The following is a 19806-nucleotide window of genomic DNA, read 5'->3' as shown; positions in this document are numbered from 1 at the left end:
AGCTTGATTCTGCCCCTAAAAGACTACTTGTGGATAAAGGTGGTACTCCACATGAATAAGAATGGCAGATTTGTGCACTGTGTTAACTCCTTCTCTCCCCTTCTGTGGACAATACAACTTGGATAGTCAGTAAAAATTAAATGGCACATAAAAGCCACAAGAATTACCCTTGTCTGCTACTCATGGTATTCTATGGACACTCTAGGTAAATGGGCACACACTTCAGTTTTTCGAATAGGCCTTGGTTTCTGTTTGAGAAGAAGGAATAACTGACTTGTAAAATGCAACTCTAATATCACTGAACAATACACAGCAGCAGCAAAAGTGTTATTAAGGCCCAAGAAACAATTTTCTTCTCTCACTTCAGAAAAAACATTACTCAATTTCCTCCTCACCTTTAAAGCTTCAGAAAGCAACACAAAAAGAGCATGAGATACTAGGGAGGGGTAAATTTTAAAGCATGAGTCAGGAAATTGTTGGTGACTCAAAAGGAGAAACAACAATGGGCATTAGTAAAAACAACAGAAATTGAAGCAAAAACAAACGAATAGAGGGAAGCCAACAAAAAGAACAACTGTGTAATTTGCTGTTTATATGCACCCAACCAAAAAACTGCTATATAAATGAATAATGAACACAACCAGAATTTGTTGGGGTTTTTTGCTGTGTATTTTTGTTTCTGGATAACCTGTACAATTAAGTTTCACTCATTTCCTGGATGGTTTGTAAGGGAAACTGGATGCCTTATCTGTTCCGCATGGACAAAAAGACCCGCTGGAGCTCTTTGCAAGAGTAAAGATTTTCTCCTGAGACCTAGGGCAAAATTTCTTCTTCAGACGTTATGCAGTTTGATGTAAGCTTTCTGACTGTCTCTCTGAGATGGCTGTAGTAAGGCGGTGCTATACATGTATTGTTTGTGAGGCTCTTTGGGATCCTTCAGGATGAAAGGCACTGTATACCTGTGACAATCCCCACCTGATGTAAGCTAGCATAGCATTGAGTTCAGTGGAGCCACGCCTATTTACACCAATTGACAATACACCCAGTTGTATTTGATAAAGGCCAATCAAAAAACTAATGAAGGGCAGGAGTTGAGGAATTGGGAAGTGTAGTGGTCCGGCCATTTCCCATGCTTCCCCTCATGGCCCAGGGTTACACTACTTCAGACAGCCTACTTCAGTTTCCCCTCTTGGACAGTTAAAATAAAACTTCACTTCAAGCATTTTCTTGGTCCAAAATACCCCTCTTTGGAGCCTGGGTTTACTAATATACAATAAATTGCAATAAAACTCAAAAGCTCAAACAAAGTCCATTCATATGTCCGCATAACACAAGGTTTCTCTTCCTCCTCCCTAGCCTTCCTGCCTGAGGCCTTTGCAGTCTCAACACTGCTTGGACTGGATCTTTGCCAGGTGTCACTGCCTGCTGCAATTCCCCTTGTCTTAGGGCTTTCTCTGCAGGAGCCTTTCCACATTCTCTGCAGACTCTGTCATAGCTTCTTGAGCTTCCCCCTTCCTCCCACTGCCACTGTCTTTTAGAGGGAATTTCCTGATCTAACCCAGGTGCATCTCTTTAGTAACAAGGGTTGGCTAGCCCCAGGCCCTCCAGCCAATAAGGGGCAAGTCATCTTGTTACAGGAAGGAATTTCCTCTGCAGGATAAAACTGCACAATTAGAGTTTTAAGCTTTTGTCTGGAGCATCTGCACGTTGGCCACTCCTGATGGCAAAATATCAGACAAGGACATAGGTTCTGTGGGGGAGAAGACATTAGATGGGGACAGTCTAGCAAATATCTGCAGTAATTTTCTTAGAGTTAGAAGACGGGGGAAGAGGATTTAAAACATCCGGAAGACCTGCAAAGCTATTCCATTCATAGCCTCTAAGACAGAATGACCACTAGTTAGGTTTGGCAGGAGTGATCTTTCAAGTTTTCCTCTGGCAAATATATAATAGGTCAACTATGTATATGGCAAAAAGAAATGTTTTACAAATCAAACTACAGCATACCCTAAGATACATTATAAACATTTGAAAGTTTGTTTAAGATTATTGAAATGAGAAGGACAGAGGAAAAGGGTATTTATATACATATAGGAAGAAGCTGAGCTCTTGAAAATCCAAAAGCACAATTTTAATCATATAGACATGCCTATTTTATTCACCTTCTTATTCTATTACATGAATTACAAGAAAAATGATGATATTGCCATATACAGTTTACATAAAACACTGAATTAGCCATGAAAACTTGTCAGACTTTGTGATCAGTGACAAACAAACAGAAGACAAGAGAGAAAAGCTAAAAACATTGGTACAGATTCTGCCACACTTATGCCCTTTATTCACTTTGAGATGCATTCATAGTCCCACTAAGGCCACTTCACAGTGTTCTAGCAGTGTAATTTACTGCCAATTCAAGGCCACTGTACAGTGCTAGGTTGGTGGAAAGTGAACTTAGAATAAATAGGACTCATGTCTATTGAGCAATACTTTAGTATGCAAACAGTACCATTAATTTAATGGCCCAGATTCTGATACTCTTATTCACACTGAATAGTACCATAAGGTGCTACTTATCTGGAGTAAAGGTATCAAAATATTCTCCAATGGGACTAATCATGGAATAAACTATTACTCAATATGAGTAAGAATAGCAAAATTGCCATTATCGTCTGGTTTCATTAAATAAAAACACAAAATCCATCATTAAAAGTCTTATTAAAAAGGACAACCAGGTAGTCAGTGGTGGTTATTGGTACCTTCTAACAAGCTCCTGTTTATTTTATTTTTTTGAAGCTCCTAAAAGAGCTCTTGTTTCATTTGAGCAGCTAGAGAGACATAGTAACATCACACAAGAGAGGCAAGGTTTGATTTGCTGCAAAACCACCCAAGGAGATTTTGCATATCCTCTGGCTATTGCTTCCGTTGTTTTGTGTTTTGTTTTGGTGGTTTTTGTTTTGTTTTTTGTGGGGAGGGAGGAGGATGGTGACAAGGCTACCCAGATGGCTTAACTGTGATACTTATTTATGAGGTACTATAAATAAAAGCTGTATTTTATTAGGGTTTCCCAGCCTCCCTCTCCCCCACATCACTGTTTGACCTGAGAGTGGAAAGCTGTTTTCTCATCTATTTTTCAGAACAATCCACCTTGAAAACTTTAGAAAGCAGAAAACTGAGAGCCAATTATTTAGGATAATTCTCAGAAACTGCATTTACTGCACTTAAAAACTTTCCAATTTTGTCTGGAAAAACTTTATCCCAGTGTATGCATTATTCCCTATAAAGAGCACAGAATAATACAGAATATTTATGTAACATTAATTTATATGTGTAAGGCAACTGATAAGTTTTTAAGCATGACCACTCCTGTTTCAAGCAGAAATCCAATTAGCATTTTATTCATATCTATTTAATTTTCTATTTTGGGATTCCCACATCTCTAATGAAAGAGTTAAGAGTCTAAAAGAAATAAAATAGTTGTAGGTATAGAAAAGTAATATTTTTGCTATATGCATATATTAACTTAGAAAGTTACTTAATCAGCTTCAAGCCTAAGAAATGCTTTAAAAAGAAAAGAAGGGGGGGGCTAATAGATAAAGAAGAAGTTGAAGGCCGAACAGACATCAAGCGCCTGGATACAGATAAAGGGCAAATCACAAGACAAAGAAACCAAGGTCTACCCGCTTTTGCTAAGGCTATGTGCCAACAAACAATCCCGTTAGAAAAAGGTCAAAAAGGCACCTTAAAAGACGCATGCGTAATGAGGTGTTAGAATATTATCGCACACCCTGCATAGAAAATTGGTTCATTAGCATGAACACGGAATGACGTTTGTATGAAAAAGACAATGTATGTAGTAGGCGGTCGCGAAAAGTGTAAACCTTTTAGTACCCAGCCAATGGGGAACAAAGGGAGGGATTCTTTCGGCCGGGATAGGAAATATATACTGCTGAATAATAAAGGAGGGGCGCGCTCCTTTCAGAATATATTTTTGTTCTGGAGTTGTGCCCAGCTTTGCAAACCTGTTAAAAAAAAATAAAAAGTAGGTTTTTTTTACTCTTTACCTGTATCCGATGTTCTTTATTAAACCTTTTTAGTCAAAGGTATTTTTTACACTAATATAAACCACTGAGAAGCCCTGTAGAAAGTTGTTTGGGCATTCGTCAAGGAAATCCACTTTCAAACACTGCTTTATGTAGGGAGGAAACTGTTGGGAGAATAGGGGAAGTTAGGGAATTTTAATTTTTCTCTGCAGACACCCTGGTGTATAATAATTTCTCTACAGCCTCTGACATATAAAGACCTCACTGCATGTTTTCTTAAACATAAATAATTCCTTGAAGAACAATATTGGCATTAGACCTTTGCTACCTATGGGCACATCCTTAATCACACTGAATAGTACCTTATTCTACAAGTAGATCCATTTAAGTGAATGGGCCAGATCCTGCCACCCTACATTTGCCATCCCTCTCCCTACTGGTTAACACCCCCGTGAGTAGTAACTGTAGTACTGTATGATGAACAGGAGAAAGAGGATCGGGTTTCAGGAGGGACAGAGGATTGGTGAGGGACCAGATGTTCAGAAAAGCAAGCCTGAGGCTGACTGCAGTGGCCAGTGTTATATTCCGAAGCTCTACTGTTTGCCTTCCAGCAGCCAGGAGGCATAGGAATAACAAAATCTTTTAGGCTTTCTTTGTACAAAATTCAGAGCAAAAAAATGCAGAAAAGCCATTTTCTTCCCTATCTGGAGGTCACCTTTAGAAAAGTAGACTACTTTTACAATATACTTAGCTCGTTATTTTCTGGTTTTACTTTGACAATACAAGAAACGTTTGTGTTTTAACCCTTAGGGAAACTAGCTAGTTCCCAAATATAAAGCATGTCCCCTGGGAACTGGTTAATTTAGAGAGCTAATTTAGGAAATGGTACTATGGCTCACAATGCTTGCTAGTTCCCCGTTCACAGACAGCAAAACAAGTAACTAGTGACAGAAACAGACATAGCTCAGAATGCTTAGAAACTGCTGCTATTCCAACAGAAGTTGTAGCTAATGTCCTCACAGGAGGCCTCAAACGGTCTTGAAAAGTTTCAGGGCTGGAAAGAGGGGAGGATGTACTGAAGGAGTACACAAAAGTCAGCAGAGAGTTAAAACAGAGGAAAGAGAAACAGGGTATCATAAGTGGCATTGTGGATATTGAATAGCTGGCGAGAGGGCCAGAAAAGGCAGGCGAATGTGTCTCTTGATGTGTGTAAAAGCTTATATTGTAGATTTTTTTAAAAATCACTTAAAAACTTTAAAATAATGTCATTTTGTTCTCAATGGACTTTCTCTTTTCTAGTAACACAGGGGAAAAGCATCTGTTATCAGTCAGAATCACAACTACTACATAACTCCCAATCTTCCTCAAAATATACATGTAAAAATAACAATTTGCAAGCCTGTTTATTTTCCTTTAAAAAAAATTAATTACCGTATATGTTGTGTGTTTCTTATGTGTTACAACATGAATGGCAGCAGTTACCTGAGCAGTGGCTAGTAAGCTGAGTAAGTTAAGACTACCAACTGGGTGTTTGGGGAAGGGAACACCTGTACAGTGATGTAAATGCATTTTATGTTTTATAACCTTGCACAAGTATTTTGTATTTCTTCATGGACTGGATTGTAAAACATAAAGCGTTTTAACAAAGCCTGCCCAATCATATAAAATGTGATATTGTAAATTAGTATGTTAAAAACTGCAAAGTTACAATAGATGCTTAGTTGTTATGAAATAATGTCAACTATGAGATCTCATACAGTTAGCTAGAAGACCCACCAGGACAAGACCAGTGGTTCACAGGGTTGCAATTAGAATGGGGAAACTTTCATAATGAAACCAGAAATGAGGCATGTTTCCAGTTTCATTACCACTTGAAAACTTGGGCCCATGTTTATTGAAAGGTTCATAATCCTTTTGCTAATCTGATTCAAGTTTTGAACAAACCTGGGCCAAATTTGAACAAACCTGGGCCAAGTTTGGGTGGAAAGCCCTGGCAATCTGAGTTTTGTCAATGCCCAGTCCTGCTCCACTGGAATCAATGACAACAGTCCCATTAATTTCAGTGCTGCAGAAGGGCAGTTTTACTCTGAAAAGTACTCATAAATGCCTTCTTACTCTGCTTCCTCTGTGTACTCAAGAGAGAAATGTATGCACCTTAATGACAAAAACATGTTTTTACTCCTCTTAGCTCTGAAGAACCAGCAGGACTAACAGGGAAAGAAGAGTGCTAGATTCTATTCTTTCTTTTGATTCATCAACAGAATTGCTTGGCAAACCCCAGTCAGTTACAACTGTGCAAACCCATGGAGGGCAGAACTTCTATTACTGGTGGTGATGTGCAATACAGAAAGAATCCAGCTTGACTCCCAAATAGTCTACATGCTGGCCCATGTCATATTTGCAATGACTTACATGATCAAGACCCTAATATGTAGGTACATTTCATTTATGTCATGCATTCAGATGCCACAGGAGTGGATTATTTTTTTAAAATGAAATGAAAAAATATTCAGTAACTAGCAGTTATCTTCAGGATAACTAAATTGCGCAAAACTGTGCTCCCATTTTCCCCTTTTTTCATAATCATCCATCTCTTTACAGCCAAGAAAAAATGAACAAGTTACACTTGCTTGAAAGTGAAATTAATGGCTTAGCACCATACTTACAACTCCAACAGGGAAGGCTAAAACAGCCATCATCCAGTCACGGAGGGAAATGAGCTTTTTTAACTGTCTTTCTTGCTCTTGGCTGTCACTTCCTTTGGTGAGAAGACTGGAGAGATCAGTCAATACGCAAATCCCAAAAAAGATAGCCTGGATAACCTGCATGGAAATAAAATCCAATTTTGAAGACTATAGATACACAGGTGCAATATAGATACAGATAAAGACTCTGATTTAGCCAAGCACTTAGGTGTGTTCTTAAAGCTAAGCACATGTTTTTAAGTGTTTCACAGAACTGGGACCATAAAAAAGGAGCATAGTACTGGACTGTCATCAAGCAACTCCTCAAGTGAAATCTTAGCTCCATCATCGTGTCACTTTGGGAAAGTCACTTAACTTCTCAATTTTACCAGTCTATAAAATATGGATGGTAATATTTACTCATCAGGAAGATTCCAATCTGAGGATTATTAGTTCATGTTTATACAGTGTTATGAAAGAGCTAAGCACTGTAATATTCAATAGGAAGAAAATACTTAGGTTCAGATCCTGCAAAGTATAATTAAATATATGCACAAGTCTTGGTAGAATCAGGATCATAGAAAATAGTAATGATAAAAAAAATACCATAAGGATGATTGTGGATTTGAACTTGCAATATGGAAGGGAAAAAACAAAAAAACAAGTGAGACAACTTACAATAAGGCATGTGTTTCTGAGCATTTCGATACCAGATAGAGAAAATTCAGAAAAGTATAACATAAATGATAAAATGGCTGGAGGGAATGAGTTACAAGTTAGGGCTCGGTTGTTGGGATTCAACATGAAAAAATTATTTCTACCCCCAGAATCCTTCCCTCCATTTTTTCCTCAACTGGCTATCATACCTGAGCCGTTTGGTGATGATATTGCAGAAGGCCAGAAGCTCAATTTTTTCACTATTGGCTGGAAGTTAGCAAACAACAGGCCTTCAAACAGCCATTGACAATCCTGTGTCATCACCACAATAAAGGAACAGCTTGTGCTCCTCCTCCTGCCACAGCTCCCTCCCCACATACTGTACATGCACACATTTTTCTTAAAAACTAGTGCAGAACAGAGATGAAGTAACTTTCCAAAACATACACTGATAATGCCAGTCATGATACATAACACGTTGTTAGAGTTAGAAATGTTTTAAAAAAGTTCTTTGGAGAAACTATCAACTTCTATTTAAAACTCAAAAATCCTAAACATTTTGATTCTAAAAATAAAATTTTGGGTCCCCCAAAGCTCCACGATGCTAATGCATTTCCCCCTCTTTGTTTCTTTTAAACCAGAATTTAATCAAAAATACCCCCCTGCAATCAGATGGCCTACTCATACAGAAAGATTAAAAGAGCTAAAAATGTTTTACCTTGGCCAAATGATGACCAAACAAGAGATATATTAACCATCTACAATTTATTCAAGGGTATAAGTACCAAGAAAGGAAAAGGTCTTGTTAAGGGAGGTCTAGAGAAGTATAACTACAAATAATGAGATGAATCTGAGCATAAGAAAACTTAGAACGAGTACCAGGGAATATTTCTTAACTGTGATATCTATTAGACCATGAAATAGTCTTCTAGAGAAAGTGGTGGAAGCCTCGTTCCTTGAGTCATTCAAAGTTAGATTGGACAAAATGTTCAATATACTCTAGGGTCCAATACTGCACTGGCAAGGTTTGAATGAGTGACCTCATCCCACGAGGTTGTTTACAGATCTAACTATGATTTCCTGAAATGAGATCTAGTCAAAGTAACATAACCTGAAACTCCCACACTTTCAAAGGGAACTGAAATTGTACAGTCTCTAATCAATCATAAACTGAGCTGTTTCTCTCAGCTATTCTGCTCTAAGGACAAAATTACATGGGGGAAAATGTAATGATATCATAGTGTATAATGATTAATTTGTGAAACTACTTAAGGGAAGGAAGCTACCCATAGGTTGCAAAGTTGTGGTATGAAAGATAATGTATAATGATAAAGTTAACAACTAACAATGTAAACTACAGAAAACCATAGACAGGAGGGAAAAATACATGTCCTGACTAGAGAGTTACCAAACATTCGGAGCCAAGGAACAAATACTTTAGAGTTTAGGGAGAAAACTTCCCTAGCTCCCCCATACAAATATCACACATGTATTAGTTACTTGCTTTCTTTCCTACATACAATGCGTAAGAAGTGCTAATGTGACAATTGCCATCCTGGCCAACATTGGGGATTGAACTGAGGAACTCCAGAGCTGAAAATATGAGTCTGTATAGCATGAATTACAGTGTCAATCTCTGTAGGTGCGGACTATAACAGGTTAATATCTTCTGGGATCAGGCATAAGGGATGCATGGCACAGCACAATGGGTTACACTATGAAACAAATTTTTAGGGCCTATGCTCCCTCCAGTGTAAATTGGCTATAATATTTGTACAAGTTACACGTACATAACAAAGGAGGACTAGATACTTCCTCCTAAACAATGCCAACAGAAATACCTTGCTGGTATCACAGATTAAAGAAGATATTTTAAAAACAGAAGCCAGCTTTCAAAAACCTACCCATAATTCGAAGTGGAGTAGCCACAAAATGATAAAGGAAGAATATGTTTTATTTTTCTGGAGAGTCAAGCAATAATTGTGAGATTCCACCAAAATAACCCCTCAATCTAAATATTGCGACATGCAGACAAACTTTTACATTTTTTTTTAATTTGCAAAGTCTGGGTCTCATCCATATAGAAAGAGATACTGGTAGCCTGTGAACAAGCTCTGAATAGAACACAGGAAAAGGGAATAAATACAGGTCCATTTGGTAGAATAAACATGCAGTAGCAGTCAAGAAACAAAAACAAGGAATTGACATAATGAATGAAATTGCCATTATACATTCCAGAAATGGCCCCTGGTTGTGCATAAAATTAACATGTAATAATACCTCCCAGTTTACTTACAGGTAAGTTTCCAGTGCAAAAGGGGAAGAATGCATTTATGAGGGATTCATAAGTATGAGTTTGTGGCTATAGTTCATTTTCTGAGAATATAATTCATATCTCCAAAGTTTTGGGCATTCCATCAGCGATTTCCGCATATTGTCAATATCTGAACAAGTTGTCCCTTGAAGGCAGCCTTATGTGAATTTGTAATTACTCTCTCTTCTAAGACAACAAGCAGCCCGAAACAATAGCACAAAAGTTTAGCTCTACTAGCATGCGAAAACAAATTGCTGGGGATCTGTCAGTCCACATAAATTACACTTTTTAGAGTTTGCCAAATCCATGGTCTAATTTTTCTTCGGAAAAAAACCCAATATGATTTATTACCTCAGATTATCTGTTACATTCCTTGTCACCTCCTAGCACTGTTGTTTTTATTCTTTCAGGCTTTTGACATGATGGATCAGTAAAATAATTTGGTGTTGTGAACATATATTATGCTCGAGCAGTTAGGATGATAATGTGGTTTAAGACACATTGAAGTAATTTAGGCCAGACTATTTGTCTGTTTGGCTACTGTAAGTGTGATTGACTGGAACCAGTGTACTGGGACCATGCTTGTTTTAGTGTCTATATATACAGGGGAATGTGTAGACATTCAGTGACCTACAACAGCAAAACTCTCCAAAGTTCAATATCCTGAGCACGTTCAGGTAAGTCAAGGGTAACTAAGTGGTTTTGACATCGGACTACTCTGTGTTTAAAGAAGGCAGTCTTGGGCCTCAATTGTTTGCTAGGGCTGTTACCACTCTTGCCTGCCTCAAGCTACTGCTCCTTCCTGTCCATAGCTACTGATTCCTCCACTACTTCCTGTGTCCATGTTATTTTTGCATTCTTCTCAGCTCATTTTCCATCTCTGTCTCTTTGGTAACTTGGGGAACAAACAAACTGAATAATGGATGCTTGAGAGCTATATTGTGGTATGGGACTGAGACCATGAGAATTGTGGAGTATAGCACAGACAAATACACGGCATTCATGGACAATAAAAATATGAAATTAAATAAAACTTGAAAATAAAAATGTAAGAATGAGCCCATAAAACGTTATTTAAATATATGTCAAGCATCAGTTCAATACTACTAAATTTTGCAGGAGAGAAGCCTTCTTGTTGAGGTGGCATACACATAGGCATGAGCTTCCGTTTTCTTTCTCAATGGTTGCCCGAAAAGGGCCATATTGTTTGAGATTGTCACTTAAGTTGCTTTTTACACAGAAAGGCCGTCTGTCAGTGTTTGGTCGCCATGTTGATGGTGAAAGCCCTTAACAGGGAGGATGGTGTATGAAGGTTGCCGTTTCCCCCTGTAGCCGGGAGGGCTGGTCCCCCTCTGAGGAGGACCCAGAGAGGGACACAGACCCACCCTGGCTGACAGAAGCCTGCCCCAGGGAAACACCTGACCGGAAGCAAGGGGGCGGGTCTAGGCCTTTAAAGGCCCCAGTGGCCCCACCTGACCGGAAGCAGGGGGGCGGAGCTAGGCCTTTAAGAGCCCGGCCGGCGAGCTCAGTTGGGAGGAGGCAGCCGAAGGGGAAGGATGCATCTCCTCCGGAGCTCCTAGCCAAGGCCGGGCCGGGGAGCCGGGCTGAGAGCCAGCCTTAAACCCAGCCTGGGGATCGACTGAGGCCTCTCCCAGGTACCCTACGGCCTGGGAGTTGGAGGGACCGCCAGAGACCCCCTCGGCCTGGGAGCTGGAAGAAGGCCCGTCGGGGCTCCCAGCGGACTACGAGCCAGAGGAGAACCCCCCCGGAGACACCCGGGGCTTGGGAGCCAGGACCAGACCTGCCAGAGCAGTGCCGAGCCTGGGACCCCGAGGATCTACCAGCTCTGCCCGAGGCCTGGGGGCCGCAGGACCTGGAGGAGCTACCCCCCGAAGACGAGCCCATGGAGCTACCCGATCTGCCGCCTGTGGACAATGAGGGCCTAGCCGGTCTACCCTACCTCAGCGACCCAGAGGAGACAGGTACCGGGGGTTTCGGGGAGGAAGAAGCCCAGGGATAGCTGCACGATAGTGGCTGAGTCAGGGGCAACCTGGGCGGTGTGTTGCGGCTGGAGCCCCACCGACCCAGCGGCAAACGCTGTTGCCGCTATCAGGGCCCTGGGCTGGGACGCAGTGGAGACGGGCGGGCCTGCGTCCCCCTCCCCCCTTCCCTACCGTCCGTGAGGAAGCCTTCCCCGCCGTGCCGCTCCAGAGAGCGGCTTGCACCAGCCAGCCCTGCCCGAGGGCCTGGCCACAGACTGCTTGCCTCGCCAGCCCTGCCCGAGGGCCTGGCCACAGACTGCTTGCCTCGCCAGCCCTGCCCGAGGGCCTGGCCACAGACTGTTTGCCTCGCCAGCCCTGCTCGAGGGCCTGGCCACAGACTGTTTGCCTCGCCAGCCCTGCTCGAGGGCCTGGCCACAGACTGTTTGCCTCGCCAGCCCTGCTCGAGGGCCTGGCCACAGACTGTTTGCCTCGCCAGCCCTGCTCGAGGGCCTGGCCACAGACTGCGTACCTTAAGAGAGGCGCAAGGCGGCCCCAGTGAGGGGTAGCCGGGAGGGCTGGTCCCCCTCTGAGGAGGACCCAGAGAGGGAGCCAGACCCGGACGCTGCTCCCCGGTTGCAGGGGCACGTCCACACCCCCCCACCTGCCATCTTCTTGGATGACAAACTTGGACTTTGTCTTTTAATGTTGTTTTTCAGTTTGCCATATAAAAGAACACTAAACATATAATTAAGTAAAATTATAGGGATTCAAAAACTTACAAAAATTATTGGAAATTACTTGTTGTCACCTTTTTTTAACCTGCAAGGAATGGGGAAGAACCTTGTTAATTAAGAGCCAGAGATGAAAGAGCAGCAGCATTCTAGTTAATCTACTAAGTGGCTCATGTCGTGCTGTTAAATCAGAGCCCATGAGGCCAATGTGCCTCCACACAGATTAGAGTCCCAAGAGGCATTTTGGATGATTTATTATTTTTTATTCGTTATCAGGAGGTTCCACAATGTGGCAGGTGTTTTTACAACACAAAACACAGCACAGCAAGATGTCCCAGGTCTTGAACCCAGACCTATGAGCCCCCAGACAGTCACCACATCCTGGCCTCCACAAACCTAATGGGCTGAGAAGCTACAAGGACTATTGCCCCACCCAAGGCACCACCCACGGGAGCTCTGATTGGAGGATCACCTGGCTCCAACTACACTATTCAAGCCAGGAGGTGGCACACGAAATTTGTCTGAGCAACAAGGGAGTTTCCAGTTGTGGCTGCATTGGACCCTACTTGTGTCTGCCCATTGCACCGAACACTGTTTCTGCTCAGCTCCTGGCTCCTGCCTTACCTCTGCCTTTGCTCCTCTTCCCACTGTGGTCTTGCTCTGTGCATGCTCCTTGCCGCTCCTCCAGTGACCTCAGTTACCAGTCCTGGCTCTGACCCTGGCCTTCAAGTTCTGACCCTGACTCTGGCTTGACCTTTGCTCTGGTGTTCAGCATCTGACCTTGGCTGTGACCCTCAGCTTTGATTCCTGGTTCTGACTCTGGCTTGACCCCTGGCTCTGGTAACCGGTAGTTGACTCTGGTGCTAACCCTTGGCTTTATTCCCCAACCTGGATGCCTGCTCCACCCACTAGACATGACTATTGCTCTGACTACTAGGCCATACCGCCTACAACCAGTCCATAACACACAGTGCCTGCCCTGAAAAGATAACGTGAGAGAGAGACATGTAGATAAAGCATAGTGGAAAGGGATCAAAATACAGCGTGGGGCAAAGGGGAACTAAATGCCAAACCCATTTCTTTGTTTTAGAGCTATTGCTAGAATGCTCACAAACATCAATGCACACACGCATTCTTACTTATTTAACCCCCAACAATAACTTTAAACTTATTTTTGCCAGTAGAGCTGGTAGAGAGATATATTGTGTGTTGTCTTTCATGGAAAGTGCTCAAATGTCACAGTCATGGTTAGGCTGATAAAAATATGGAACTCTGTAACTGCCCTCATCCAGTCCTGTGACTCTTTTGTAGACTGTAATGCACAAGTGTGGACACGGCTCCACTAATAAGAATGTGACACACAGGAAGCTGGAAGAGAGACTTAACTTTAGTTCCTGGATCTAGTCACATGACACGAGTCAGTTATAAAAAGTTAATAATGCTATGTCACATGACACAGGTCATCATCCACTTACTCCTTTCACCTTCTTCCTCCACCTTTTACACATTTGTCCCAATCTGGCTCACTGAAATGTAATGGGGCTTCCCTGGTGTAATTCAGAGCATGATTTTAAACCAATGAAATTGCACAGAATCTGGCACGCAGTGCTCATGCATGAGAAGGAAAGCACCCAGATGACTCTTAGGCTTTGATTTTTAAAGGTATTTAGGTGTTGCTCCACTCTGTGCTGCAAGGACTACGTAACTTAGACATTTAAGTCCTTTCAAAAGTGATTTAGGCACATAGAAGCTTAATTCTCACTGAAAGTCAGCATAACTTGGGCTCCTAAGTACCTAAATCACTTTTGAAAATGGGATCTCACCATCTAAGTTATTTAGGCTTTACTCTCTTTAACCACAAGGCTAGAGAGTTAGTCTCATGCCCCCCGCTCCCTGTCTTAAAGAGTCACTTGGGCGAAAGAGAGAGAGAATTACTCAAATGACTCTATAGCTTGATGGTCAGAGCACTCAACAAGGATGTGGGAAACATCGGGTCCAGTCCTGTCCGGTCCCTCTGCTCCAATGACTCTTTCATCATTTATCCCGAATGCAACAACTTCAACAGAAGATGCAGAGGGAGCCTCACATCAGATTATCCCATAGCCCATTGGTTAGAGCAATTACTGGAGAAGTGGCAGATCGCAGTTCAAATCTCTTCTCCCCCTCAGGTGGAGCGAGCAGTTGAACCAGAAGTCTCCCCCACCCCAGATGGTTTAGCCCTAATCATTGGGATAAAAGCTCTGAGGGAAGTCCTTCTCCTCCTCCCTGCTCTCCCAACTGTTGTGTGTGAACTCACCCGAGGGGCCCAATCTGGTAAAGGGCCTCTGAGCATGCCTATTGGATCAGACCCTGCATGAGCCTTAGGCAGCTGAATACCTATCTTCCCCAGGTTGTGCATTGCTCTGTGGCTTAGGCAGAAGACAGGCATCCAGACACCTAGAGGGAGGCAGCAGTACACATGCCCAGGGCGGAAACATAGGCGCTAAGGAAACTGTTGCTGCAATAACTTAGGTGCCAAGTGAGTTTTGGTGCCTACAGGATTTGGCAAGGGAAGTGTGAGTTGTACATTGCAGTGGTGCTGAAACCAGGGCCTGAGAGCCTAAAATAAGGAGTTAGATGCCTATTTCCTTTTGTGCATTTAGACCTTAGTCTGAAACACTATTCCACCTTACCAGAGTTCACTACCTCTCAAGAACCATGTTGAATGTGTTACGACACACTTACCAGAGAGACTGTGTGGCTCTACTAATGCAGTTTCTGTAACATAGTTAATATTTTTTTCAAAACCCTGTAAAGTTATTTGATGCTATGGGACTGGGCTTGAGTTAGATAAATTGTCAAAAAATCCTTGGAAATCCAGTTTTTGTTTTTTGTTTTTTGTTTTTTTGGGGGGGGGGGGAGGCAGAGTTAGGGAGGGTCAATAATACATTTAGTATACTTATTCTCATCTGTATATAAAACTCAAGAAAAAAAAATAATGGCCAAAAATTAATGGTAACTCATAAATATCAACAGCTATGTAACTACTGAAAAACTGATTTCAAAGTGCTACCTCTCAGCTGTTTTACATAGATAGCATTTCCAGCATGATCTCAACATGACAGAAGTATACACCATCTGGTTCAGAAGTGCTAACAGCCTGGAATCTTCTACTATGTAGTGTATGAGGAGATAGAATGGACAAACATTCAGTATATCACAGCATTATAAATAAGAATTTGACCAGATGCTGAGAATGGAGAGTGCTACATATTCTAAAATCTTTGCAATTATTTCTACTTGTATCACTCCCCCAAACACACATATTCCAATCTCTGACCTCCAGAAAAACAAATGTGTTTTTTTCAGTTTTAGATGTCTCCTTTTAGTTTACCTCACCCAATATGAGGAAACATGAAATTCACTTGTACAAGCATTTATGAAACTACAATTCAATTTTCATCTTTATCTTTTGATTTTAAGTAACTTTGACTAAATTCATTTGGTAATAATCCCCATTTCTCCCCTTGCTTTCTTGCACTGTATGTACAAAAGCTGCCATTACTACCTACCATATCCTGTTTATAAGACAGTATAATTTAATTACATTTATATCATCCAGTCAGCAAACATGTGTAATATAGTTTATTCAGAATGTATTTTGATTTTATTAGATTATGTCATGTTTTTCTTTGCTAAAACTTAATCTTATTAGTATTAAACTCTGCACAGAAAGTTATGCAATCATTTTGGCTTAAATACTAATTTTACACTTTTCTGCATGCTTGGTAGTGTCTCCACAGCAGTGCTCAGCAATCAGTAGGAAATGCAGCACTCTAGGCAATGTTTGGGATAGCTAATTAAGCAGGGTAAAAAGACATGCATTGCAGCTGTCTGTACTAAACTGGGCTTCAGGATAAGGTTTCTGGCGACTGGAAAGTCCCTAAAACTTGACAAGTAAATTATTTACTCCCAAAAATAAATAAAAGTGATTAAAGAGTAATCTTCCAACAGTTATTGGTAACTTCCCCTCCCTTCCACTCCCCTCCCCCCCCACACACTCACACACTCTCTCTTCTGCTCTTTGAACATTTAAAAAACCTAGCTGAAAGCCACCAGGTATAAACCATTTTGGTAGAAAACAGTTGAAAGTAAAACAAAACACATTTTTTTAAAAAGTGAGGAGAATGATTTAATGTGTTTATTTTTTTTAAAATCAAGAAGAAAACTGCTATTTTTTAACTGGTGACTTCTCAATCCTGGATGTGTCAGTCATATTGCATTCAGAAATGACCAAGATTGATGAATCTCAGTAATGCTGTGACAGCCCTGGAAGCATGAAAAGAAAGAAACACTGTCTTCTGAAAATTACAGTACCAAAGCTGGAGAAAATCAAAGAAATATTTTCATCTGTCCATTTTCAAGGCACTGTAAAAAAACAAACAAACCCACAATTACTAACTGTTCTTTGAGATGTGTTGCACATGGAGGTGTGTGCACACTCCAAGCACAGAGGCTGGAATTTTTTCCCCTCGCAGGATCCGCCAGGTCAGCTCTGGAGCCCCCTGGTGCCGTGTACTCATAGCGCCAGTATAAAGGACCCTCCCAACCCTGTGCCCCCTTAGTTCCTTCTTTACCAGCTGACTGCGACAAGAAGGGAAGGGGGAGCAGGTCTCAGAATGGACATGTGCAACACATCGAAGAACAACAGTTACAGAAAGGTTAGTAACTGTTTTTTCTTCTTCGAGTGCTTGCACATGTCCATTCCAATTTAGGTGACTCCCAAACAGTTGTATAGGAGGTGGGCTCAGAATTCATGAACATGCTGACTGCAACACCACTTGGCCAAAGCTAGCATTGTCTCTGGCCTGCTGGGTGATGGCATAGACAGTCGAGAATGTGTGCACTAATTACCGGGTTGCCACCCTGCAGGTTTCCAGAATAGGGACTTGCTGGTGAAGCAGCGGAGGAGGCCCGCAATCTTGTGGAATGATTGGCCAGGTTAGCTGGCAGTGTAACACCCACCTGCTCAGAACATGTGCGAATGCATGATGTGATCCAGGATGAGATTCTCTGAGTGGAGATAGGGAGACCTTTCATCCCGTGCTACCGCTATGAATAGCTGAGCAGATCCACGGAACGTCTTTGTCCTTTGTATACAGAATGCCGTCTAACACAGAATCATAGAATTGGAAGGGACCTCAGGAGGTCATCTATCCAACCCCCTGCTCAGAGCAGGACTAACCTCAGCTAAATAATCCCAGTGAGGGTTTTGTCAAGCCGCAGCTTAAAAACCTCTAAAGATGGAGATTCCACCACCTCCCTAGGTAACCCATTCCAGTGCTTCACCACCATCCTAGTGAAAAACCTTTTCCTAATGTCCAACCTAGACCTCCCCCCATGCAACTTGAGACCGTTGCTCCTTGTTCTGGCATCTGCCACCACCGAGAACAGCCTAGCTCCATCCTCCCTGGAACCCCCTTTCAGGTAGTTAAAGGCTGCTATCAAATCCCCCTCATTCTTCTCTTCTGTAGACTGAACAAGCCTAGTTCCTTCAGCCTCTCCTCATAAGTCTTGTGCTCCAGCCCCCTAATCATTTTTGTTGCCCTCCACTGGACTCTCTCTAACTTCTCTACATCCTTGTTGTAGTGGGGGGCCCAAAACTGGACACAATACTCCAAATGCAGCCTCACCAATGCCGAATAGAGGGGAATGATCACTTCCCTCGATCTGCTGGCAATGCTCTTACTAATGCAGCCCAATATGCTATTAGCCTTCTTGGCAACTAGGGCACACTGCTGACTCATATTCAGCTTCTTTCCACTGTTACCCCCAGGTCCTTTTCTGCAGAACTGCTGCCTAGCTGATCGGTCCCCAGTCTGTAGCTGTGCATGGGATTCTTCAGTCCTAGGTGCAGGACTGTGCACTTGTCCTTGTTGAACCTCATCAGATTTCTTTTGGCCCAATCCTCCAGTTTGTTTAGGTCCTTCTGTATCCTATCCCTATCTTCCAGGGTATCTACCACTCCCCTCTGCTTAGTGTCATCTGCAATCTACCCCATCCTCCAGATCATTAATGAAGATGTTGAACAAAACTGGCTCCAGGACCGACCCCTCGGGCACTTCGCTTGTGACCGGCTGCCAGCTAGACATGGAGCCATTGATCACTACTCGTTGAGCCCTATGCTCTAGCCATTTCTCTATCCATTTTGTAGTCCATTCATCCAACCCATACTTCCTTAACTTGCTGATAAGAATACTGTGAGAGACTGTATCAAAAGCTTTGCTAAAGTCAAGGTACATCACGTCCACCACTTTCCCCACATCCACAGAGCCAGTCACCTCTTCATAGAAAGCAATCAGGTTGGTCAGGCATGACTTTCCCTTGGTGAATCCGTGTTAACTGTTCCTGATCACCTTCCTCTCTTCCAAGTGCCTTAAAATGAATTCCTTGAGGACCTGCTCCATGATTTTTCCAGGGATTGAGGTGAGGCTGACCGGTCTGTAGTTCCCCGGATCCTCTTTCCTCCCTTTCTTGAAGATGGGCACTATATTTGCTTTTTTCCAGTCATCAGGGACCTCCCCCAATTGCCACGAGCTTTCAAAGATAATAGCCAATGGCTCTGAAATCACATCAGCTAACTCCCTCAGCACCCTCGGGTGCATTGCATCCGGCCCCATGGACTTGTGTATGTCCAATCTTTCTAAATAGTCTTGGACCTGTTCCTTCAGCACTGCAGGATGTTCACCTCCTTCCCATTCTGTGCCGCCCAGTGCAGTAGTCTGGGAGCTGACCTTGTCTGTGAAGACAGAGGCAAAAAAGGCATTGAGTACCTCAGCTTTCTCCACATCCTCTGTCACTAGGTTGCCTCCCCCATTCTGTAAGGGGCCCACACTTTCCCTAATCTTCCTCTTGTTGGTAACATACCTGTAGAAACCCTTCTTGAGATATCTACATCTAGATCTACATCTAGAGAGTGTAGACGTTGTTCCTCCTTGTTCAAATGCAGTTTCAGGAAGAACACTGGTAAGAAGATTGCTTGACTGCAATGAAACTGTGAAACCATTTTTGGGAGGAAAGCTGGGTGTGGATGTAGCTGAACCTTATACTTAAAGAAAATCGTATACAGGGATGCAGATGAATCTCCCATTTGGCCGAGGTGATGACCACTAAAAAAGCTATTTACCAGGAGAGGTGAAGTAACAAGCATGTTGCCAGTGGCTCAGGTGGGGACCCGTAGGCCTTGATGAGATGAAGTTTAGGTCCCAGGTAGGAATGGGATCCCTAATCTGGGGGGACAAACTCTCTAGGCCTTTAAGGAAATGGATAACCATCTCTTGTGAGGAGATGGACCTGTTGTCAACTGGGGGATGGAAGGCCTAAATCACTGCAAGGTGGACTTTGACCAAAGAAACA

The 19806-nt window shown here is 42.5% G+C and overlaps 1 protein-coding gene across 5 annotated transcripts in view; it reads right to left on the bottom strand.

Moving 5' to 3' along the window:
• The window catches only part of AIG1 (androgen induced 1), a 184931-nt gene that overhangs the window by 118883 nt on the left and 46242 nt on the right, over positions 1-19806 (bottom strand). For 4 of the 5 annotated variants that reach the window (XM_067542346.1, XM_067542347.1, XM_067542349.1 and 1 more), the window contains exon 2: positions 6710-6865. In XM_067542346.1, the coding sequence (XP_067398447.1) occupies positions 6710-6865 (156 nt within the window). Of the gene's footprint in view, positions 1-6709; positions 6866-16576; positions 16819-19806 lie in introns of those variants that run through there. The other variant, XM_067542350.1, reaches the window with a different exon arrangement.

Source organism: Emydura macquarii, unplaced genomic scaffold, assembly GCF_026122565.2.
Source record: "Emydura macquarii macquarii isolate MOO-44397 ecotype Brisbane River unplaced genomic scaffold, CSIRO-AGI_Emac_v2 contig_705, whole genome shotgun sequence".
Classification (NCBI taxonomy): Eukaryota; Metazoa; Chordata; order Testudines; family Chelidae; genus Emydura; species Emydura macquarii.
The sequence above is the reverse complement of the archived record's forward strand: the minus strand, read 5'-3'. Positions and strand labels throughout refer to the sequence as shown.